Source organism: Hippocampus guttulatus, chromosome 15, assembly GCF_054856545.1.
Source record: "Hippocampus guttulatus isolate MCC_2025c chromosome 15, RoL_Hgut_1.0, whole genome shotgun sequence".
Lineage (NCBI taxonomy): Eukaryota > Metazoa > Chordata > Actinopteri > Syngnathiformes > Syngnathidae > Hippocampus > Hippocampus guttulatus.
In genome coordinates, this window is record NC_141275.1 from 13,057,376 (window position 1) to 13,082,910 (window position 25,535).

The following is a 25,535-nucleotide window of genomic DNA, read 5'->3' on the forward strand; positions in this document are numbered from 1 at the left end:
TTGGTTTCCCCAAGGGACAGCACATTCTTCACCAAGCTCACCACTGAAGGTATGAAAACCATCTGGACAAAGCCACCAACCACAATGGCTCCACACAGGTCCGTCCTCAGCCCACTCTAACTTTTTTCCCCAACAGCCCATTGGAGGACCAAGATAGCCATCGGGCGTCACATCTACTAGGAGTGCGTGATTGGCGGCTACTTCCTTCCTGGGTCGGGCGAGGGTTAACGGGGTCACCACGGGATGCCCGTACAACGCAAATGCCTGCGGTATCATCTGAAGAAAGGTCAAGGAGGTGAGGGGGGGGGGGGGGATTATTTCTGTGCTGCGCAGTTGGGTTCTGGTTCGAATCACTGCGTGGCCGAAATGGCGACACATCTTGTTCATGCGGTTGTCATTCGGAATGTGAAGTTGTTGGACTTTGTTTTGGGGTGGTTTTGTGGTATCTAGTCGAAGGTAATGGTAGTTAGGAGCTAAATCTCGATACATAGACCTAAAATGAGGTCACGATGTTGGTGATAACCAAAGACAACGTTAACAACAGGTACTTCATGATGCCATTTTCAAGTAAAACCAAATTCAGGACTTCGTGGTGCTCTGTGGTAGCAGATGTAAGAGTAAAGCCCCCCCACAAAAATTTGACAAAAGAACTCCAGATGCCCCCTCAATCGTAATTATCTACAAAAAAACAATTAATGTTGATCACATTTTTAAGAACACAACAGCTGAGTGCAACTGTGGGAACAAGCGATACATCCGGCAAGGGGCAGGCGTGTGTCATCGTCAACTGAGACGGTCAATTTGCTAATAAGGGTGTCGCTAATTAATCAATGTGCCCGGCGGGAGCAGGCACAATTGTCAAGAGTGGCGTTTTGTTTGCATTTCTCGTCACTGCTTCAAATACAAATTGGTTTCCAATGTGAATTGTTTTTTTTTGGTTTGTTTTTTTTAGACTGAACAAAAATGAGGCTTTACATGTCATTGGAACAAAGAGTGAAGCAAAACTCCTGGCTGTGCACCAAAGTGTTTTGAAATCTTTGTTGACTCCTTAACTCAAACGAACAAATCGATGGCCCGTGAAAACATCAGCCTTCGCAAAGGCAATGCCAGTTTTACGAGTCAAACAATCTGGCTAGCTCATTTTTTTTCTTTATAAACAGCGGCAGTGAGAGAGAGAGAGAGATGAATCCATCCATAAACTCAACATTCCAGTACGACCAACCTTCTTTCTTCATATTTAGTAATTTGACTAACACCTTGGCTGCGTTTCGGATGACTTTACGTCTATTAAAAGCAGTCCCTAAAGTCAACAAAAGTTGATTGATGGATGCGTCAACTCAACTTTCCAGTGTGACCAGTATTATTTCTGCAAGTTTTGTAATTGGTTGTGCTTTTAAGCTTATAAATTACACTAAACGCGAGTGGAAGCAATTTAAACTCGAAAAAAATATATATGTGGAATGACTGAAGCGCAAACTCAACTTTCCGGTATTAAGAAGTGTCACCGAGCCAGACGGTGCTCATTCCTCTATTATATTTGTGTGTTTATGTGGAAGTTTCTTCAGTGCAGATAACAGAGAGAGAGCCCCCCCCCCCCCCCCCCCCGGGGCGGAAACTCAAAACTCCCGCCCCCACGTAGAACAAATGGTTTAAGGTAAAAAGAGAGAAGTTTTGCCAGAGATGAAAAGTAAGTAAAGACCCTCTTTTCAGTTCCTTGCCTGACCTCAAAAGACCCCCCCCCCCACACACACCCCCACCCTTCCTTACATGTTCTCAGACAGTTACGAGGGGGCTGGGTGGCTCAGTAACCCGAATATCTGCTTTGCCTGATTAAAAGCCCCACATACGAAATAACCACAAAGAAAAATGTAGAGCTAGAGAAGTTGATGCCGTTTTAAAGACCAAAGTAAAGCTTTAAAAAAAAAAAAACATGGTGCAAAAGTGCCGTACGGTTGCAAAAGTGGGAAGGAATTTATTGAGGGGTGGGGGTTGTCGTGCTGGTCGTACTGGTGTTTGGTGGGAAGGAGGGAGCTTAGTGGTGGTGGTGGTGGTGGGTCAGAGGTCAGCTGCTTGCACTCAACAGCTGTCCTAAAAGCAGCAAAGATAAGGACCGAGAGCATCCTGTGTGTGTGTGTTTTTGGAAATTTCTGCGTGGAACGGCAGCCGCTGGCCAAACAGATACAGTAAAGCTTGACCAACTGGAATCCTCGCTTGGCGAGAAGTGGATTTGGACACCGAGGCGAGACGGAGGGAGCGGGTTGATGGAAGGAGGTCAAGGTTTGACCGGTAGGCCGGGTCATTCATCAAGCGCTAATGGCCGGCGGCGCTTTATGCTGTCGCCATGAATGACCTTTGTCCGAAGCCGTGCGAGGCTTGACCGCCGGACAATGGGTATCGGCAAAAGCATCCATTCCAAATGCGTCAGTCCGGTTCTGAAGGAAACGGCCGTTGATTGCTAATGTGTGTGTGAAGGGGGAGGAGCTAAACCTTTAAAAATAAACACATTTTTACTCGACTTGATGGCTTATCTCCAGCTAGGAGATAACTAGCAAACATTCGAGACCGCTTACTCGACCGATCGCAACACCGGAGTATGAATGTCCGTTTAACACTGGCAGTTGTGCTCATAGAATGCGCGGATGATCGAATGTCCAACAGGAAGGCTCAAGCCGTGAGCGAGTGGCTATGCTCTCAAGTCTTGGGGTGTCATTTACTCATGGTTTTCTCAAGCCAAAAAAACAAAAAAAAAAAAACAGGTGCAAACAGATGTGGAAGCACAAAAACCTCGATTAAATATGGCACTCTCCGGCACTTTTACACCTGTAGCCACCGTTGCGCGCTTCTGCTAGCTAGAGTGAACGAGCGCGCCATTTAACGCCTGCTATTTGGGATCTTAACAAACGATCTAAAATCTTAGCGAATCAACGCACCAACCAGGTGCACAATCTGTTAGCGCCAACACAAGAATTAGCGATTGCTATGTGGGATCTTGCTCAGCCCATTTGAATTGCAAACCAAAACTGCACCCCCCCCCCCCCCCCCCCCCCAAAAATGGAAGCGTCTTCAGCATCTTGTGAACATATTTTCTGTGCGCTATTAAGTTGATTCGTGTTCCAGTCGAGCTAAATTGTCATTTCACAATGTTGTGTGCATTCTTGATATTTCTCCGCATTTGGTTCATAAAAGTCCTTATTTTGTTTTCAACTCGAGTTTCACCGACACGGACTGTGACATATCGGTAAAATGGGCACAACGTCGTTTTCGGTTCTCTTTCTCGGGTGGACTCGAGTGAACTCAGCCGCGTAGCTCTAAGAATAAAATAAAACCTTGCTCGAATGAAGAATGCTCTTTTTCCTGCGTGACAAAATCACTTCCTTATTGGGAGGCCCATTGCACCACATGCTGAATCAGATCAAATAGCGCAGAGCAGGAAGTTGCTGCTGGCACGCAAACACAAATACCTTGCTCTTTATTACTCCAAACATGAAAAGGAATTAAATAAGAGGGAACATCCATCTCCCAAAAAATAAGCCGGTAAAAACAAAAACAGTTGTTATCTTTTTATTAATTCTTGGCCGCGCGTGCCTTCTGGCAGGGACTGTGCCTCTCTGACGGGTTTTAATAAAAGCTGCCCTGATTGTTCCACTACTTTATTGGGAAGTGCGCAAATGAGACTGCTTTTCATTAATAAAAATAAATAAATAATAATATCTGTTGGACCCATTCTTGCTTTCTGGCAACGGACTGGTTTAATTAGCGGCGTGAGTTAGTCCAGGATGGCGAAAAGGCGAAAACGTGATAAATGAGGAAACACTTTATCGCGCCGCAATGATATCTGGAGCTAGCGGTTACTTCACTCATTTTCATGATCATTTCAAAGAAACGCACGCAACAAATGCAAGATTGCACATTGTCCAATTTCACGATTTTGCTTCCTGGTCTCCCCCTTATGGCTGTGAACGGTAATGCATCTTTCAAAGTATTTACTACTTCTTTTAAAGGTCACCCCCCCCCCCCCCCGGACCGGTGTACAGAATAGCCACTCTGTCGAGCAAAACACATTCAAGATATGTCTCAGGTAGCGGGAACCAAATGCAAATCCCGCTTTAAAGGTGTCAAAATGGCACGTTGCCATTGTGGCTGATAACAAAGCCGCTGAAGGAGTTTTGCTTTGAATAAAGTTCAGGAAAAAGACAAGTGGTGAGAACGCATTCAAGCCTGGAGTATTAACGAATGTTAACGCCGTCGTGCTTTATGCGCGCTGCACTTACGCCAGAGTTGCTGCAAGGTTGACGTGTACAAGGGCTCTTTTCATCGCACAGTAAAAGAAAACATTTCTTTTTTGTTCAGTGGAAAATTCACCTTAGTTCTGCAACAAATACACCTTTTCGGCATATCAAACAATTTTATGTCCCTGCACACCCGCCAGCGCACTTCACTCGACGTCGTTACGGACCGAGATCGAAAAACGAACTCTGTGTTTTTCTGCAACATTCTCCCGCTTGTACGAGAAGGAAAAAAAAACGGACAAGAAAAAGAGAAATATTTACCCAATTGAAGTTCAACCACAATCCATTTTTTTTTGTGAGAGCTCAAACTTTGAGGTATCACGGCATTTCGAGTCGAGTGGGTAGCTCAGACAGCGGCTCGTGTTTGCCGGAGCTTTCGTTTTTAAAGCCATCGCAGATTACGGTTGACATGGATCTCAATCCATCAAATCTGCTCATTTCATCATCGGCCCTGGCAACCATTGACAGGTAGACCATCACTTACGGTCGTATAATCCACCGGCCGTGCGCTGCCGTTTGAATGAGGCCGCGTGTTCACCTCGGTTCATTAAAAAAAACGTCACAAGAGCCATCGAGACAAAAGACATCCACATGTCGTCTGCCCGTCAGGATTAACGTGGTCGCAATGTCATGTTTGCGCAGCGGCCCCTGCGTATTGTGGCTACGAGCGGATAAAGTTCAGTCTTACTGCGCCTCTAAGACAACGGGAGCCATGCGCACATCTGCCGGATTATCTGACGCTGGGAGAGTTGATTCTTCCGCGTGATGCTCAAGAGAGATTATTATAAGATCATGCCAAAGTGGGTGTGTATAAATTTTTTTTTTTTTTAAAGTCGGTATTTATTCAGACTGCGTTTGCAAAGAGTGGTTACCTTTGAACGATCAGTCATAGCGCTTAAAAAAAATAAAAATAAAAAGTTGGCGCTAGCGCTAACTTTTGGAGGAGGATTTCGTCATTCTGACGGGGAGCGGGGAAACAAAATATGGCCGACAACTTGAATGGCAAGTAATCTTACATTATGCGCATGCACGTCGGTCGTGTGTCGAGTCGCGGGGATGCAAGGGCGCGGAAGGCGTTGCTCCGCCGGGCCGTCCCCTTGCGTCATATTTCTTCATCTTGTTTGGGTTGAAGTGTGCCCCTCCCTCGCGTTTCAGGGTTTGACAAGTTGCTTCCCGACGCCGCATTCAATCGGGTGGAGGATTTTGGGGATTTGAAGATTCAACTTCTGCGTATTTAACATTCACCGCGATGCCCGATTCATTCGCTGATTTAATTTACGGACAGCCGTTTTCTGCAGGCGCGGCGGGGGGGGGGGGGGGGGGGGGGTGATTTACTCCTCTGCCTGGACCTGAGGCGGATTTCGAACCCTCACGTGTGGGGCTTGCATGATCCCACATCCTCCCTGCACCATTCGGGCTTGCATAGCTTTCGACTGAGAACTCACACTTCCCAAAGAGTTAACTGGATCGAAGAGGCAATTTTCCCGAAGGTGTGATTTTTACTGTGAAAGGGTGCTTTTTTTTTTTCTCATTTACTGACACCCTGCGATCGAGTGGCGACCACTTCAGGGTGTACGCAAACCTCTCGTCGTACGTCATTTGGAATAGGCTACAGCACTCCAATGAACGCAAGAGCGGGAATGTCGAAAGCAACTCTTATACTACAGTACCCCCCCCCCAAAAAAAAGATTACAAGGACAACTCGTTTCTAATTGTGTTAGTTCTAAACAAAGAAAAGTGTGTTCTTATCAACATTATTATTCTCGCCGGCGGAAAGTCAAACAAGCAAAGGAGTCGTGCATGCGACGACACACACTCCGCCGCGCTCGCCGGATTAAACCCCCCCACCCACCACCACCACCACCAGAAAAAGTCATTAGCCGAGTACTTTTAGCGCCAATGAAAAACGTTTACAAGGACTTTCCACGGCTGCAGACGGCACCCTCGTGCAGGTTTATGTAAGCGGTGTGAAATCCCAGGCGAGGTGTCGTCAAGAACGGGAGGAGAAGAACACGGTTTAGAGGGGACTGGAAGAAGAGTAGGAAGACCGTGGCGCAGAGATTAGAAGTGGGGTAAGAATTTCAAACAAAGCTTTGCTGTACAGTGGACACGATCGGTATTGTTGGAGAGAGCCCCGAGATGAGACACAGGAAGAACCTTTGTCGATTTCTACGCAAGAGCGATATCGGGACACTATGGTGGGTATCATCTGAAAAACCGTGGTGATGACATCATCATCATCATTCATCATAGTTGCCTTGTGGTGTGGCTCGATAGCTCTCATGCAGTTTTCGTTTTTCCACCTTGCGACCGGGCTCCCGTCCAACAAAGACAGAATATTTGACGACGCCGTCACGCTGGTGGAGCCCGTTCAAACAAGGATTTAGTCACGGAAATGCACCACGATTAGTAGAACTCCGACATTTGCTTTGGGTAGGCGGGAGATTACTTTTTGTTCTTTGGAGCTTGGTCACTAACCCCTCGGAAAGAACAACACATCACTGAAATGTGTCGCTAGAAATTCTCTTCTGTACAAAGCCGCATCATATCAAGATCAATCCGACACAGAAGCGACATGAGGCTGACACCAAATTGCTCAAATCAGCCAGCTGCGTATTCCCCATCGGTCTTGCACATTGCACTTTGTACAGTTCTTAGTCCGGTTGCAGCCCCCCCCCACCCCCCCTGCCCCAATTTAACACTACCCGACCGTGCGGTCTTGACAGAGCTAACGGTTTGACACCTCGACAACAACGCTTCTTCCCGAGCCAATAAAATCATAAAAATGCCTTGCAAGGCCCTTCTTGCCTCTTTGAACAGGCGCGATACGCAAGGCGGCCGAGGAGACGGCAGACATGGCGGCGCGAACTGCGACGGTCTGGCACGAGACGCCACTTGACGCCGTTTACGCACAGCGCAGGGTCAAAGATGGCATAGGCGGTCCATTTGGGGCACGGCGAAACGGCAGCAGACTCTTGACCGTTGCGCAAAGCCAGATAACGGCGGCCGCAGAAGGACGGCGAAGACGGTGGATTCCCCCCCCCCCCGATTTTTCTTCCGCTTGGGGTGGTGTGAAAGTGAGGGATTCGAGGGGCGGCAGAAGGGGGGGGGGGCGGCGGTTTATGTTTGTGTACGCGCTGGCAGCTCAAGCAATCGGAGGGTCTGAAGCACATCTAAGTTTGGGCAATTAGTTCCAGTGCCACCATTAATGTGCTGAAGGGGCGCGCTCGGCGGGGGGTTGAGGGCTCCGCTCAAAGGGCTTCGAGCCTCGCTAAGAAGAGGGCGGACGGGGGGGTTGAATATGGCCGACAAAGGTGGGGGTCAGGACCTCAGGGCCATGTGAAAGCTGCACCATGTCCACTGACCCCCCCCCCCCCCCCCTCCCGCTTTACCCAGACCAGTTCGGTCGCCGCAACTCTGCACGGTGTAACGCACCGATGACTGCACTGTCACTGTTACAGATGCAGCGCGACGGTTGGCGCGTTCACCCGAGGTTACTGGAAGAAAGTATTTCACACAATCACTCGAAAAACTCACACAGTCAATTAGAAGAGAAAAGCTCGGTTGTAAAAAAAAAAAAAAAAAAAAGTGTCTCAGGGGGCGGAAAGGTGCAGTTTGACTAAATGTCAAGGTGATGCCAATTCGGCAGCGTTCAGCCCGACTGTTTCCTCGCCTGTTGGTTCTGGCTTTTAAAATCCTGAACCGGCAGCCCGAGGGCGACGGCTGAAACGGCGGGTGTCCAGCACGGGTCAGGTCCCCCCCCCGAGGAGGCATGTTGCCTTCCCCGAGAGAGCGAGAAGATTTATTTGACAAACATTCGGGATGATGTTACGTTTTTCCACATGCGACGGCCAATCGGACAGCCGATGGTGCGTTTGCGCATTTCTGATCGTCCGATCTCGGGTTCGTTCGTGTCGCGTGACCCGTCGTCGGTCCTCATTCAGTCACTCCTCACGTCTCGCTCGGTACTCAACTTGATCAGTCTTTTAAAGCCGCGGAATGCCTTAAAACAGCAAACGGTCTTCAGTTTATGACGTTTCAAGGTTATGAACGGCGCGCACTCAAGTAATTGTAACGAGGCGTATGAATACGTTGTCAGGCGGCACAAGGAGGCACACTTCGTTCCAACCGATTTACTGCTCTCATTTGTTTTCTATGTATGCCCGCAAATGTTTTTTTTTTCTACAAAAATCTACTGTACCTCTGATTTCACTGCTGCGCTAGCACTGGTTTATGATCGACACCTGCGTAGAAATCAACAGCCCTCTGAATCCTTTGTACTCAACAAAATGATGACATCTGATGGGGGGGTTGTTTTTTTTTTTTTTTTTAAGTGAAACCAACTATGACACACTTTTAGAATTTGGATGAGTGGAAATAACAACAACAACAAAAGTGCTTTATAATTCCGAATGATATTGAGCTTGTTGGTTTGACACCACTCCCCCCCCGCCCCCCCAAAAAAAGTGGGTGCAGTAAGAAAATAGACCCATTACTTTGCTTGATTTGGCAGGTTGGGTCAAAGCGCTGCCCAGCGGACAGTTTGACAGCCGCCTTTGTGCTGCCGTTGGACAATAGGGGTGAGAGGTGGGAGGCAGGGGGGTGTACACCCCCCCCCCCAACAACCGAAGCCCCGCTTCATCTGTAAAGTTCTTGCCTGCTGACCTCTCACCCCTACTGTCATTGTCCCAGTAAAAATAATAAAATCTGTTCCGGGCGTTGTCTTTATGGTGCGTCGTGGCGGGCGCTTCCCCTCCCCGTCCCAAGCCGATGCGAGTACGCCGCGGCGGAAAGGTTGATGCTCCGATTACAGGCGCGATTAGTCAGATGGTCGTGCTACTGACAACCATCTTAAAACGGTCAATTTAGGTTGGTGACATGGAGTGGGATTGAAGTGAACTCGGCTCACTTTAAAATACAGCTCAGCCGCCCCTTTCGCCCTCACACGCCGTCCAAAAAAACACCACACGCGGCGCAGTTTGGGAATCCCTGCTACAGAGGGTCAAGTTTTGTAGGTCAGCGCGGGACATATCCCAGTGGTGTTGGCGTTGAGTTATCACTCCAACTGTCGAGTAATCTAAACAGCCCGAGAGTCTTTTGTGCCGTCGGGAGTGCAAGGCTTCACTCGCAAACCGGTTTGACTTGATGGATAGTTTAATCGGGTACACAGATGCAGATCAATTCACGTAAAAAAAAGATAATAAAAAAACTACAGGGAAGCTCAATGATACACTAATACAGAGGGAGGGGTTTGTAGATTTGTGAAAATAGGGCGACGCCGTTTATTCTGGGAGGCCAGTCAAATACTTCTCAACTGAGAATTTATTTTTTTTTTTTTGGCAAAGACTCGCAAACCAAATTCCGGTCAAGTTTGCGACGAGGAACATTTGAAGATGTTTGCACCAAGGTTTCCTTTCAGTCAAGTTTGCTTCTCTTTTTGTTGTTGTTGTTGATTTAAAAAAAAAAACACTAACTGTCCTGAAGTTGGCTTCAAATTCATTTTTGCATTATATCCTTTTTTTTTTTTTTTTGCACCAATTCAACACTCCCTGTGCGCATGTACGTTTCCTTACCAAGCAGCAACTTCCCCCCATCGCACAGACAAAAGTCAGGTCTGCAACCTCTGCTGCCCCCCCTCCCCCCTCACTCACTCCACCCTCGGTGCTCTTTGACCCATACTGGAGGCCTGACTGAACACAAACAGTGGTCGTCCACTCGCATAGCCCTCCTGACTCTCATCCGCGCCGGGGTCCCATTTCACCCGGCCAATGAAAAGCCATACTGTAAATAACAGGTCCAGGGTTGACCCCGACGTTGATCTGGTCCTGAGACCCGGGCGTCCGGTCTAGTGTAACAGAGCCTGATGCTCACAATAACGCTCCTCGTGGGCGTTAGGCAGTGGGCTCTCATCCCCATTGGGCCCGCTCAGAATCGGGGATTAGTTAGGGAGGGGGCGGGGGGGGAAGCCCCCTGTTAGGCTCTCCGAGGGGGTCAACCCCCTCCAAACCAGGAGCGCAACCCCGTCCTGTGACACTTTAGCCTTTGTCTCTGGCGAGGGACGTGGGAGCAGAGGAGGAAGGCGAGGCGGGGCTAAAGCCTGGGACCAATCCGTTGGACATAAAGCGGGACAGAACCCACGGCTCCAAAACTGCACCGTCGTCGCCGTCGCCGCTGCCGTCATCGTTTGACGAAAGCAGTTGATGAATCTCCCCTTCCCGAAACCTCTCTCTCGTGTTTTCGCGCTACCCTTTCTGTCCCTCTATCGCCATCTCAACCCAACCGGCCGAGGCGGTCGGTCGCCTCGCAGAACCCGGGTTCTGTTTTGAAGTTTCTTCCTCCGCTAGCTTATGCCGGGGCTCAGTTGATTTTCTTTCCTGCATAACCCGTCGTTCTTAATCGACCCAATGTGTCAAGTGCCTTGAGATAACTTCAGTTGTGAATTGGAACCATGTCAATAAAATTGACACGACTTGGTTTTGAACCGACAACAATGATGTTGGACATTTTAAGCGGCAACTGTATTTTAATTATTTTTTTTTCTTAAGATGGCAAAGAATCATTCCGAAAAGCACGACAGTCCAACCTCTTTTCAACGTACCCCGTTTACGGTTATGTTCATGTTTTTATGTTCATACTGTATTATGCATCGTCGTTGGCGGCCATTTTATTGGAAATGATTACAACAAACTAGCGTTGCAACGTCCAGATTCGTTATGTCCCTCGAGGTACATTATAACGAGATTCGACCGTCCCAATTTCCTGTGTAATACAAAAAAACAAAACAAAACAAAAAAAAGATACGGTCATATATAGATCAGTGGTTCTTAACCTTGGTTCGATCAAACCCCAGGGGTTCGGCGAGTCGGTCTCAGGGGTTCGACGAAGCCCCTGCCATGGAGGGTAAGACACATGCGACTCAACATGATAATTAGTTAGGACACGCACACTTGGCCATCACTGGCTGCAGATGATCACATGACATTGCTGGTCCAATCAGTGCAGTGGGAAATTTAGTTTGCTTCGTAGTCAACGTGTGATTGTCGTGATCGTACGTCGTACAATTAAAAATAATAATAAAAAAGTATACTTATCTGTTGAAATTTTATTTTCTTTTTTTCCCTGTTTTTTTTTTAATAAATGCGTTTTTTTTAATATCTTGAATTTATTTAAAAAAAAAAAAATTTTTCACTCATGAAGGGTTCGGTGAATGTTTATATTAACTGGTTGGGTTCGGTACCTCTTAAAAGGTTAAGAACCACTGGTCTAGACATTCTTGATGTGGTAAAAAATAAAATAAAAAATAAAAAATTAAAAAGTAATGTATGAGGGCGTTTTGAGGGCATTTCTTGCAATGTAGCTTCAAGAATGATTTAAGTGCAAAACAGGTCACGTCTTCCCGGCGTGGTCGCGTCTGCCGGTGAACCATCGCCTCTAAGTGAGCGCACGAGGCGGCGCGAGGGGATGCCGAGAGACGAAAAGACACGGAGAGAGAGCTTTCGGGTCAGAGGCTAAGTGAAATATATCCCCGCTCGGAGGCATGCAAGTGAGAGGATGCAGGAAGCTGAGGGCCAGAGATAAGGGCCGCAAGACGTGGCCGATAAGCACCCAAACACCTGCTGAGGGAAGGCCTGCGCCACAGGCGGCACTCGGTAAAAACACAAGCGGCGCTTGGGGTGGGGGGCGTATTTGTCGAGGAAAAGAACAGAACCATCAGCCGGCGAGAACTGCCGCTGCAATCTGCTTTTCCTTTCCGAAAGGTGAAAGCGTTGACGGGAAAGTGCGGCGGCGGGGAGGGATGGGGGCGCCGCCCTGCTTTACTGCACGCCTAATGGCACATGGTGGCAAGTATACGGCGTCATTTGTAAGGTCGGCGGTGAGACAGCAGCGACAGAAATGATGCTGCTTGAGTCATGACATGCCAAAGCCACCGGCTTCGGCGATCAGTCCACAAAATGGAATGGCTACCCACCCCCTCAACCGCCCCCCCCCCCCCTCTCCCCTTTCTTCAACACAACCACCCCCCTTTTACTATCCCATTCTCGCCTTTGCTCGCCCGGGGACAAACAGACAAACACAAAACAATCTGGAAGCGGTCAAGGGAGACCTTGAAGATGCCTGACAGCGCGAGAGACAGGACCCATCAAGTGTCAAGAGGGAGAAATTCAACCGATTTCCACAACGAGCGCATCTCTTCCAAGCTAGTCCAAGTTTAGCCGCAACATTGCGAGGTCTATTAACGAGGTGAGAAGGACGAACTCTTTTTTTCCCAAATCATCTCTTTCCTCGTCACCACTCGAGCTGAGTGTTAAATATCATCAAATGACGGCCACGTTTTCCCTCTCGATTCTTAGATTGTACAAAGGACCAAGGTTGCCTCATCTGTGACACCGCATTTCTATGAAGCGACATGCATATTGATGATGTTAATCCGCATTAAAAAAAAAACTGCATTTGCAGGCTGTCAACACATTTCGTGGTAACATGCGAGCGACTATTGCGATGCCATACAATATTTTGCTGCATCTAAAAATGTCTTGCCCAACAGTTTTGGTGCCTATTGAAGACGGCATGGAAAATTAATTGATAGATTTGACTGTGAGCAAGACATCACCGTTTGGATAATTTAGGCGATACCACCCCCCCCCCCCACTCCCCCCCATATAGGATTTCCCTACCCATGACCTGATAGCTAGGCTAGGTGAAGATTCACCACTTTCAAGTGACTACACAGAGAAGCACCATCAAGATGCGGTGTTAGCACAGATTAGTCAATGAAATTGGATTTTTTTGTTTTGTTTTGTTTGAGAGAGAACCTGATTCGTTATCATAAAATATTTCCAGGAACTCAAGGTCGGTGCTCCTCCCAGTTGCGACTTAAAACCAATCGGGAATATGTGATGCATCAAAATATGACATCTGCACTGGCATCAAATAGTCATCCGCAACTATCATCTAAATTTCTTTACTCCTTAATCTACGTCTTCTAGCATACGGCGTGCCCCCCCCCCCACCCACCCACCCCACCCGCGGCCAGCTGCCATGTGAGGGGCGGGCGACCTATCCATCACGAGCTCCCCTTCCTCGGCTTAATCTCTGCGGGCGTCTTCGGTCGGCAAATACATAAATCAATTATGGTTTTAAGCTTCATGCCGTGATTTACCCAACTGATCCCTCCTGGATTACAGCTGAGTTTAGGACCAGTCGGTCTGGGGAGAGAAAGCTCCGAGCCGAGTTGACACTCTTCATCACCGCGCTTCGATGCTTGCCTGGTGGGGCATCGGAAGAAGTGGGGGCGGGGGGTGCAAGTTGGAATACATGAAAGGAAGTTTTTTGTTTTGTTTTGGGGTTTTTTAGGTGCCCTTTCTGATTGTCATGAATTCCATTCACGGCTAAGAGTCGTGGAATTTAACTCGGCAGATTGTACTTCATGCAAAAAATATTTAGATTGCTGGGCAATTTTTATATTTCAGTCATTTTCTTTTTTTTTTTTTTAAGGCCAACTAAATTCTCATTTTGAGAGTTATGATAGACTAATATAAAATGGACCAACGATTAGAGGTGTGCGTATCCTTGGGTACATTCTCAAAGAACCAAATTTTGGTTCAGGAGCACCCCTCTGAATTTTGTTTCGCTTAGCGACATGAAATTTGAGAGGCGTGTCTATCGTTAGTAGACCCGCCCCCAAAAAAGTCTGAAGAACTCATGACGTAAAACGTACGAGAAATCGGTTGTTTTGGGTTTGGAACTGCCATTTAGGCCAATTCGTTTCCAGCAATCCTTGAAAAAACGAAACTTGTCCAAGAGATTTAGCCCCATCACATATTTCAAGTCTGTATATAGAAGATAGGCTACACTAAATTAAAAGCATGAGTTTTCGGAATGAGCTGGACAGCAACTTGGAGGATTTGACACAAAACTTTACTAGCACCACTACTGTAGAACTCCTGTTTTTTTTTGTTTGCCTCGATTAAATAACGGCCAACTGAATACATACCAGGATGGGAGAATTGGGATTTTTTTGTGGGCTTGGTTTTAAGGCTGTTTACAAGAAACTGACAAACTTCGGATTCAGGAATTTCTTTGCATCTTTGGAAAGAAAAAAATAAAATATATTTTAAGGATGTTATTTTCTCCCTTCGACCCCTGTAGCGACGGCTAACTTTCGCATCCACCTGCTCCCCGGCTGCCCCGCAGGCCGGCGGATGAGGAGCTTCCACATCGCCTCACTTTCCTACCTGAGAGCGCTTTTGTAACAGGTGACGGTGGAGAGAATGGGCTAATTTTTATGACTAGCTTCTTAGCTTGCCGCGATCACTCCGCTGGGGCCCCTTTTGCCAATCGCTGGCGAGCCATTCAAGTAGCAACAAAGAGGCTAATTAGACGCTCTCTCACCGCAGGCTGCGCGGGGCCTCCGGTTTGATACTTCCCAGGGAGGCTGGGGGCCCTCCCCAGGTTTTTTCTTTTTTTTTTTCCACACACAGAGGATATTTGTGAGCACACTCGGGTTAGCCCTCTGGCTCTTACACATTTACTCATTGTGGAGATCCTCTCTATGGTCTGCCAGAGTGACAGAATCAGAGAGGGTAGGGGGGTGGGGAGTGGGTGAGGCGGGGCGGCACGTTTCCTTTTATGCGGCGGGGACCTGGAGAGGGGATGCTAATGGGATATCGATGGGATTAGAACCCGGAGCGGAGCGGGTCCAAGGTTCTATGAACTCTTAAGTAAAACCTATTCATCTTGGAGGCTGTAATTCTTTCGGCGGTTTTCTCAAACGGAAAACCTCGATACAGATGTCTCGCGGGAATTGAATGAAAGCAAAAGAACACGCTACTAAATACACACGGCGAGCCTTCTTTTGACCACTGCCAAAACTGGCCGCAGCTTCTGGGGTAAGGAGATAGACATCAGAACATTTCAGGGCCGATAACACATTTGCATGTCACCCGATAACGCGCCGCAATTAGTACTCCCCTGGCGCTCCCGTTCGGGACTATACGAAACAAAAATGGACACACACAAAGCCCGGTACATTATGTTATCCTTATCCATCCCTCCACACTACCAAGTCTCTCACAGAGACAAAAGATGAGGGGCTCACCCCCCCCCGCCCAACCCCTGCCGCAGCACAACAGCCGAGGCCGCGTCCGCGGTCGGCAGCGGCCGGTTGCGTCGGGTTAAGCTGCTAACTTTTCTTGCACAAGCGCCTCCTTCCACTCTTATCTCAGGAGGGAGGTGATCTAATCAGGCTGCCGATTAGATCATCGCCTTAGCCACCCGCTTTCCTCCGATTCCGGAGGGGACATCGCCGCTCCCTCGGAATCAGCATCGGGAGCACGCTCTGACAAAAAAAAAAAAAACCCTGATCCGGACCTAAAGACATTTGAGTGGTTGTGTGCGTGTGGTCGCTTTGACAAGACGCAGGCCTCCTCCTCCCCTCGGTGTTAAGTCTCTAATCGATACATCTCCCTATCCTGACAGTCAGGACAGAGCACGGGTCCGAGATCAGAGCAATCGCGGCGTAAATCTTTACCGTTCAACCGGAGCCTTTTAAAGTTGGTCTATAATTGGGCCGCAGCCAAAGGTTGGCTCGGTAGCGGCTACGGCTTGGCGGCGGGTCAAAGCGTCGTCTCCTCGGGGCTGTAAACAAACGGCAGCCTTGGGCGAGAACGGGAAGGCACCTGCGGTGCGGGCAAGGGGCCGAGGCTCTTTTCTGGGTACTCAAGTGACTCGACACATTGTGTGATTTTTGAAGTGCTAGTTAATGGGTAAGGGCGGGTCGGGAGGCTTGTCGGGTTAACTGGGCAGATGACAAATTGTCTTTCTGAAGGATAACGCATTCCACTGAAGAATGACACACATTGGCCCAAGAACAAACTCTGACAGTGCTGCGCCGATCCTGATCAACGTGGAAGATCCGAGACTTTGTGGTGAAAATTGTTCGTAGTATTTTTTTTTTTACGACGGTGGAATCCTCAAAATTGTCCTGAAGTCTCTGGGCCATAATAGGACTGCTGAGCGATGGCGTAAGACCGTTTACCGGCCGGGTCATTTATTCCAAACCGAGGCTAACTCTGCTGTATCATAAATTTTACTGCGATTTGATATTGTCGCCTGCGAAGTCGTTGACGATCATCTGTCGGACTCGAACTCTGCCGTGATTTGGTTGCGACGGACGATTGTGGCAAATCGTTGACTTTGCCAATTCGTGAGAGACAATTTCAGCCTTTGCGGACAGCGAGATTTGCTTCCGTTGAACACACGTTTTCACAACGTCCGGCAACCCGGCGCCGGGTTGCCGGAAGATATAACAATGTACGAGTCGATCGGTAACGTTGCTAAGCAACGGAGGGGAATCCGGCGCTGTACATTTCATTCAAAAGCAAGGTCGCGGCGGCGGTTAGCTTTCGTTGTCACGAAGGCCTTTTTCACTATTTCGTGCCAAAAAAATCTGGTGGATATAATGAAGTTTACGTCATAAATCGGGAAAATGGAAACTACGTGAAATCGAGACGTTCAAATGTGAACGCTATCGCGGTGAAAATGTTGAAATGAGGTTGGACTGTACCACAAAGTCGGTCGTCATGACCCACAGATTTGTAACGGGTATGCGCAAATGAAGCGACGCCGGTCGGATGCACGTCGGAGCGAGACGGTCGGGGATCAACTCAAATAATCACAAGGAAGTCGCGACCACTTGGTCGTTGCCAAGACACACCGGAGTCTATGTGTGAGAAAAGCAACCAAACGCTTTCCGCTGGCTTCACCTCAGCACGAAAGAGCATGTGTGTGTGTGTGTGTGTGTGTGCATACAACATTATCACCTGCCGCAAACCGCACGCCTCTATCTGGACTCAATCTGCGGCTTGGTTTACCGAGGAGGGGCGCCGGGGGTTATCGGCCCCCTCCGCTCTGATATGCACAGATAAGAACCTCGGGCCCGCTGTTTAAACACCTGGAGCCCCCCCACCCCCCTCCCGGGTTATTAGAGCGCCCTCCACAGAAGGACAGGAAACGGAAGAGCGAGCGCCGCCACGCCACAAAAGTAATGAACAGCAAAGCACGTGAGTGCAGCCGTTAATGCGGGCGTGATTATTTCCACCGCCGCCGAATCAAATAAGCAATAATAGGAATAGCGGGAGCAAACAAGCAAACACAAAGAGGGGAGCAGGAAATCCTCATCTCTGAAAGTGGCCCGGCTGTATTCGGAGAGAATTTAAAGCACTGATTGCTTCTGCAAACGCTCACCTGTGCTCGGCACATTATGAAGTGGCGTCGCCCATTTGCACGAGGCGGCACGACGATCGCGGGGGTGAGAAACACCAAGCTACTTTTTGCATACCGGAGGGGGGGGGGGGGGGGGGGCTCTGTTTGGAATAGCAATACAGTGGAGATTTTTTTCTTCTTCTTTTTATAGCAAAGCACCTTACATTCATTTCGCGCAATAAATCGCTGGCGCTTGTTGTTTATCGATTCATTTCTCAGCGCGGGATTTAGTGAAATGCGGCGCCGACGTCTCACGACAGAAAACTACAAGGGAACTCCGCTGTTCTGATTTACGACCAACAAATTGTACGGCTTTATGGAAAGCCATATCGCCGACGTCTGATGAAAACTTTGCGGCTCCCGCTTTTCATCTTATTGCCCAAGTTCGCTTCTTGCCGAGCTAAACGTCCAATGAAAACCCCCCGTTTTATTCATTTTGGAAATATTTTGAGAACGTATGTCCAATCAATGCCACGAAGCCGGCCGGTACTTCCGTTTTGGGTGAAAGCGAACGGTACCATTTGTGCAGGCAACTTTCGATATTTATCTTAATATGTGAGCAAACGATTGACATTAAAAAGAGACAAGTGACGGAAGCAGGGGGGAAAAAAACCCACCATGTGGCGAAATTAGCCATGATTATTTCAAAGTAAAATATGAATGCAATACTTCGTCCACATTGTTAGAAGTTGAAATAAAAAAAACAAAGATGTGATTCGTAAATAAATTAGACTAAAAATGAAACTTGACATAGTTACCAGAGAGCGACCATACATGCAAAGCATGCTCTTAAAATAAAGCATGATCCATAAAGAGAAATGCGGAAATGCACTTTTCTGCATTTCTATCCCAATTACTTTTATCCGAGTTCTTGGATTTTGAGCTCAGTGCAGTTCACGTTTTGATATCGGACTCTTTCATGAAATGTGAGGCCGCAGATTTGCTCGCATTAATGTTGGAATCTAATTTGACTCGGTGTTGATTGTACTGCAGATTCATTTACTGCTTGTCTTGTTAAAAAAAAAAAGAAAATTGCAAGACAACCTTGGAAAAAAAAACATGCATATTAAATCACCATCGCAATACTGAAGAAAAAAATAAATAAATTAGCAATTAGAATGTTTTCCCACCGTCATTCATCCCTAATTTGCACCCAAACAAAAGTTTCTCAGAAAACTCCCGGCGACATAAACCGCTTGTCGAGACAGCTTCAAATTACAAATGACTATTTGGCTCATTTTGGTGATATAAACCAGAGTGCGTTTGAGTGGCAACTAAATCTCAACAGGAAACGGCGCTTTCTGGCGCATTCATTCCAACATACGCGCGTTTCTAAATAACGTGGAGTCACCTCGCACCGGTGACCTGTGCCACATCTGGAAACAATCCCACTCATGTTTGACGTGACCCCGCCTGCACCAAGTGAACTCTGCCGGCTCGCTGTGTTTGTTGCCGAGGCGGCGGTGACCCTGACACGGCGGCGGCGGGGGGGGGGGGGGGGGGGGTGATGCGTAATTAGTCAAAGGCAACACGACTCTCGCTCGCCTGAAATCAAACTTGTTAACGTTCAACGTGAACGCAACGGGCGCGGACGGGACCCTCCGCGGCGCGCGCGATGCGACCTTTGATTTGGACACTTCAGGAAGCCGTCGGGACGGTGCGCGGCGTCTCGTCGGTTTGTCTACGCGCCTAAATGAAGCCATTAGTATGCTGCGGGGCAGAGCTGCGAGATCAATGCATGAAACGGTTTGGAAATCTCCTTTGATACGAGATTTCCCAGCTCCTTCCGATTGATGAAATTCTTCTTGAAACACACGCAACGTTTCGCACGGCAGGCTTTTTTTTTTCTCAAGGCGGCGCCGTCTTGTCATTTGCGGTGCGTTTTCCAAAGCTGTTTAAAACTCGCCGAACGCCACCGCGGGTAAGGAAGTGATGAAAAGTTGCTCTGACTTTCATTCGGGCAAAACTTCTCGTTTGAGAAATTCTCCCCAGCAGTCAAGCGACCCGCTGCGAGATTCAGAGGGGGATTCATTTAAGGTATGAGCGCCACAAGAGGCGACGGGGTTGAAAACCGCAGTGCATTCACGTTGGTTTGCCCGAAACATTGAAGGCTACCTTCCAGGAAAGACAAAGCGAAAACTTTGTGTGTGCATCGTGGAAGATGTCATTTTGCGGTTTATCACAACATTTCGCAGGCCTTGAGACGGACGCGAAAACAGCAGCGTCATGCTAGTTTGCTAGCGCTCCACTGTCCTGGAACTACCTCCTTATCCTGGGGTCTAGCGCTCATTTCCTGGACTGACCCATCATTAGCAACATCCTTTGTGTAAGGGGGGTGGGAAGGGGGGGGGGGGGGTGGCACTGCTTTTAAGAACATGTCATTTCTGGTCGGACAAAATTGGACCGTTCTACGAAAGCAACCTGTCAGGAGACTACACATGGTCCCGTTAGCCACATGCTAGCGACAACGTACAATCACGCAGTTGAAAGGATTCAGCATGACGGGTCCCAAAAAAATAATCATAATTAAAAATCCAGCCCAAGGACGAAAACAAACCTCCGGGAATTTAACTCATTCAGTACCAGCCAATTCTGGACCAATTCTGATAAGACGTTTAAAAACGTCATTGGGAGTGAATGAGTTAAAATGGCAACAGACGAAGCAGCAAAGAATCAAATGCGGAAACTGGTCTTACCTGTGCTGCTCCACAGCTTCGTTATCCGGAAGTTCGGCACCGCAAACGTTGCAGCGTTCATGCTGGTTCCTGCCGTCGGGTTTCATGCCCACCGCCAGCTCGCCGAGCTTGCTGAAGAACTCCCTCTGGATGAAGCTTTGAGGCAGCAGTCCGCCGTAGGCGCTGAAGTCCACCGACATGGCCAAGGCCGGCGACATGGGCAAGGCGGACGCCATGGAGACCGGCATGGACATGACGGCGTCGCCTTTGTGATTGACCGGGAGGGAGTAGAGGGACGCCAGGTGTTTCTCGGCCATCCCGGCCATGGCTTCCAGACCCATGTGGCTGACCTCGGCTTGAGGGTCGCCCATGCCGTCGTCGCGGACGTAATGCAGCTCGCGGGCGCTGGTGATGACGCTGCTCCGGGTGGGCGTGCCCGGTCCGTCTCGATTGCGGTCCTCGCCGCTCCGCTCGCCGTTGCTGGAGCCGCCCGACTCCATGCTTTCGTGGCCGTTGCCGCCCATGTCCACCTGCATCATTTCCGTCTTGATCTCGCTCATGAGGTGGTGGGCGTTGGCGTGTTCGCCCCCGAAGCCTTGCTGAAGGAGGGTCTGGCCGATGCTCATCAGGCTGTCCACCGCGGCTTTGGTGGGGCTCAGGTTGGCGACTCCGAAGGACGTGGACACCGAGGGACTCTGGTCCACCATGCCAGACATGGCGGAGACTTGCTCCGCACCCGCCAGGTAGAGACTCTCGATGGAATGCTTTTTGGAGCTCTTGACTCCATTGTGGCCTTTGCGTTCGTCGTCCTCCTCGGTGCTGCCGTCGTTCGCGCCCACCTCCGCGTCGTTCTCGTCCGACGATTGGATGGTCTCCAGGATCTTGAGACATTGCTCCTCCAGATACTCGATCTCCAGGATCTCCGCCGCATACAGCAAGTCATCCAAGTCCTCCACCTTGGCCTGGAGCGTGGCGGTGTAAGCGTAGTCCAAAATCTGTTGAAACGTCTTTGGCGAGAGAAAGTCCAGGGTGTAATGCTGGCTGCTGCGGTGGAAGAGTATCTCAAACATTTTGCTGGTGCACGCCAACACGGTCCGGTGGGCGTGGAACTCCTGGCTGTCCACCATGATGACCACATCGCACAGCGTCCCCGCCATGCGCATCTGGTTGGCCTTGTGCAGGAGCGCCGTGGGGTGGTTGGGGTTCTGCAGCTGGATCATACCCATCTTTGTTAAATCCATGACGCCGATGGAAGTCCGCGAGGCCAACTCATGAGGCTAGCCTTCCCCCGCTCCGCAGTGGTTTTAGCTAAGCGTGGAAAACCGGATGAAATCTGCAACAACAAGGAAGACGGGCCGTTTTCAAAACAAACAAATAAAAAAATAAGCAAAACCGTCAAAGACTTTTGAATGGCAAGTTAGAAGTCGTGATGGTCTTTTCAATTCCAACATCCCCACGGGGATGCTAAAGAGAAAAGAACATCGGCACCGACTGTAGATTTGTGAAAAGAGACAATTTGCGAGCAGTCTGTCTGGCTGCCCTGCATACCAATCAGGCTGACATATGTCATGTGAAGAAGGAAGGGAAAAACAAAACAAAACAAAAAAAAAAGAAGCCAAAACGTCTTCATTCCCTTCGCTGACCGGTTAAACAGGCGCGATTTGAGGCAGCCTCACAAAAGAGTGTCAAAGCGGCCTTTTCGGAAATTAAATAGCCGTCTCGTTCAGTATTCCCATCACAAACCGGGGAGGGGGGTGGGGGGGGGGGGGAGAGCGGCGGGAGCGGTGGCCAGAAATGGCTGGGAAGAGAGAGGAAAAGCGGGACACAACGCTGCAGCATTCAAACATCCAAAAATGAACAACTTGTCTGCTGGGAAGTCATGTCAGCAACATGTTGAGCCACCAACTGCTGCTTCCAAAGAAATAGTTCATTTCCAATGGCATGCACAACTGACCCATCACATCTATACTGTACACAGTCAATGTATTTTGTCAGACATTTAGCACTAGGAAGGGTTGGGGGGGAAAGGGGGAGGGGCAGCCCGGCAGCCATTCTTAAAAACATCACTAATTGCATCATGTGCACAGCATCATGTGCGGAAGAATTCCAACATATGTGCGGCTTTTGTTTGCACAAATGACCACTGAATAAACAGTCCCGCTGTACTGTACACTCGTCTGGTTTGCACGGTGTGCCATCGATTTAAAAACAGAAGACGAGTCGCGATGACGAAACGACAACCTCTCTTCTCCCAGTCAGTCAACGGAGGTCATTCGCGACGTTATCTTTATTACAGCTTCGCCAATTTACGATCAGCCACCCCACTACCACCTCTCTCACCCCTCCGTAAATGCTTGTTGCGCTCCCTCGCTTTCGTGCGCACTTAATGGTGCTCTTTTTCACGCGCGTTATGTGATTAATAACACGAAGAAGAAAAAAAAAGCCGCGCGACGTGCGTCTAGACGGCGCAGACGTGCACAACACGTTGTGCATTTAAACACATGCCAGCCCTCTCCAGCCTAATCGTACAATTTGACGCGATCGTGTGAGTGTGACAATCAACGTGCATTCGATATTCCAACGCACGCTCCAAGAAAAAAAAAAGTCCTCTTCGTTGGCGCACAGGTGGTCACCGAGGAAATGACGCCGAACAATTTAACGTCACGTTTGCAGACGCCTGTCAATCAAATAAAAACACACGCATTGCCACATATAGGGCAGTCCCGAAAGAGGAAAATTTAAAGAGTCATTAAAAATAATAATAATAATTTATGCCAAAACGCCACCCGTTTTAAGTGTCGTCTGGTCTCCACTCTCCAAAACTCCTCCAGGTAGATGCAGCTCGTCGCCGGTGCTTTTGAGGTTAAATAATCGTCACGTTCGCCATTTCAAAATTGACTGAACTTTCAGGACCTTTCTCCCAAGGTAGGAAACGGCGTCCACGCTTGTCAACAACTCGGCAAGGTTGAACAGGGACACGGCGAAAGGTGCACCCGAACGAGCGCAACAAAGTACGCGAAAGGGCTTCAAACGACTGCTATGATGAATAATATTTCAAATATAAAGTGCCGGTAAAGTGGCATCGGCTCATGTTCGCCGGGTTACTCACCTGAAGTTAGCGAGTCACGTCCGGAGTGTACGCGGGCAAACAGGGGGGGGCCGGCGGGCTTGTGGAGCATAGTAAAGCCCCGCTCTGTGGTTCTCTCGCTCTGGTTCTCGGCGAAAACGCACCAACTCCTTCCCTTGTCTCGCCGGAGCGAATCAACGCGGCGCTGACGTCAGGCTGCAGACGAAGCGGCGCAAACGGCGAGAAAGTGAGACACCTAGGGGGCTGTCTCATGTCCACATGTGTCTGTCTAGTGTGTCAGACGGTCGGGGGAAAGCAAGCCACGCCCCCCACACCCACTCCCCATCAAGACTCACGTGCGCTTCCAGACGTCATCTCGCGTGACGTCAGGAACGCTCGCGTGACTTCACTTTAAGAGACGTAATGAGGTTTTTGTTTAGATTTCGGGGGGGGGGGAGAAAAGTGGGTCGCTTGTTTTAATTACCACACTGCAGGTGATATGAAAAGTGTGGATGTTGAAATATTAAGATGGGGGGGAAAAAAAACGACACCCACATTACCATCGGTGTGACAAAAAGTGAGGGTATTGCATACCTGTCAACTCATACGGTTTAGCCATAGTTCATACGGATTTTGTGGTGAATCTTACGTATGTGGCCGTATCGCACTAATCATACGGATTCTGAAAATTTCAGTTTTTTGTTCCCCCCCGCCCCCCCCCCCCCCTAACAGGTAGTTCCGTTTGCTTTTGCCCAGAATGGTGCTAGTCTACTCGAATGCTTTCATTTACATTTCCAAAGTAAATATGAAGGGATGCTGTAACTTCGAGCCGATGGGTCAGCATTTGGAGTTGGTGAAAAAAGTAACGCAAGAATACAACTCTGAACACAATAATGCCACTAATTAGAATGATGATTAGACATTAACCAGACATTGTATTATGGAGATCTACAATAAATATCATTGAAAATTTCGTGGGTTTTTTTCTGCCGTTATTTTGACATATAAAATGCTTTGGTATGTTATAAGGATCTTTTGCTCTTTATAAGGATTTTTTTGGTAGTTTATACAGGTTGGCGCTCCGAAAAGTTGACAGTTATGGTATTGACACTTGGGTACTGAAAACTTTCACCGGAATAAGTGTGGGTGTTGAAACAGTGACTGAGGAAAAAATGCGAGCGCTGAAGCCTTTCACCGGTAAAAGTGTGGATGACTCGCCGTCAAAGGGATCCCGGTTTGAATCTCAGCGCAAAGCTCTTCCGTGTGGAGTTTGCACATTCATCCTTTCAAATTGTACTTGCCGTCAACATAAGGTAGAAATTTGAAGTTTGGTGCGATATTGATGTCCAAAGTAGGCAAAGTTGGCATCAGACCACATGGCGAGCCTTCAATAAATTGGAGACGCCATTGTGTAGTGGAGACATGCCCCGGGGCCACTGTTTGTCACACGACATCAGTTCATTTCCTCTTCCTGTTCCATCTTGGAATCAGGATGACCTGACCAAGATGTTTCCTTAACTCTAACCAGGAAACTAGGGAGGGGGGGGGGGGGGAACTCAAATATTCAGATTTTGTACCCCTGACGACTTGACAGCTGTATCGTTGGGGTCCTGGAAGGAGTACAAATACTTTTTGATACCTTAGTTTAAAAAAAATGGACTTTTCTGCCACAGTTTTAAGGCTCCCTCAACATCGCTTATCGCAGTCCACAAAAGTTGAACTCGATTGCAACGTTTGACGATTGAAATTCTTCACGCTGTGACCTCATTCGCCAACTGATGACAACTCCTCTACCGCTTCGCCATGCCGCCCCGTGGCTTACAACTCACGAGGAGTTCTCTGTGGTCTGACGAGGACGCAAGTAAAACTACGTGTGGACAAGATGATGACTTTAACCACCTCCGTATCTCAGACACACATCGACACTCCACGGGCCAAAGCTGATAGAATGCGTGTGGGTGAGAGGGCTCTATCTGAGGAGATGGGGTCGGGGGGGGGGGGGGGAGAAGGTTTGCAGCCTGCAGATCGTCACTCGGTACGTCCCATCAATCAGCTATTGATAGCACCATGCTCACGTTTGATCTGGAGAAGCAATAGGGCGAATCCAAAAAGGTAAGAAAGGAGGCAGAATGAGTTCTTAATTTGCTTGGCTGCCTGTTGGAAGACATCCTGTCGCAGTTACAGTTCAAATGTCATCTTTTCAAACATATTAACGCAAAACAGACCAAAGCGGCTACACCG

General features: G+C 48.6%; 1 protein-coding gene across 2 annotated transcripts in view; it reads right to left on the bottom strand.

Moving 5' to 3' along the window:
* The window catches only part of zbtb16a (zinc finger and BTB domain containing 16a), a 97,693-nt gene extending 74,123 nt beyond the window's left edge, over positions 1-23,570 (bottom strand). For both annotated transcript variants that reach the window (XR_015103078.1, XM_086131198.1), the window contains exons 1-2: positions 23,337-23,570; positions 20,249-21,560 (exon numbers count right to left, since the gene is read on the bottom strand). Coding sequence is in view for 1 of the 2 variants with exons in the window: in XM_086131198.1 (XP_085987324.1) it covers positions 20,249-21,468 (1,220 nt within the window). In the remaining variant the exon portion in view is untranslated. The remainder of the gene's footprint in view (positions 1-20,248; positions 21,561-23,336) is intronic.
* Positions 23,571-25,535: the final 1,965 nt, after the last annotated feature.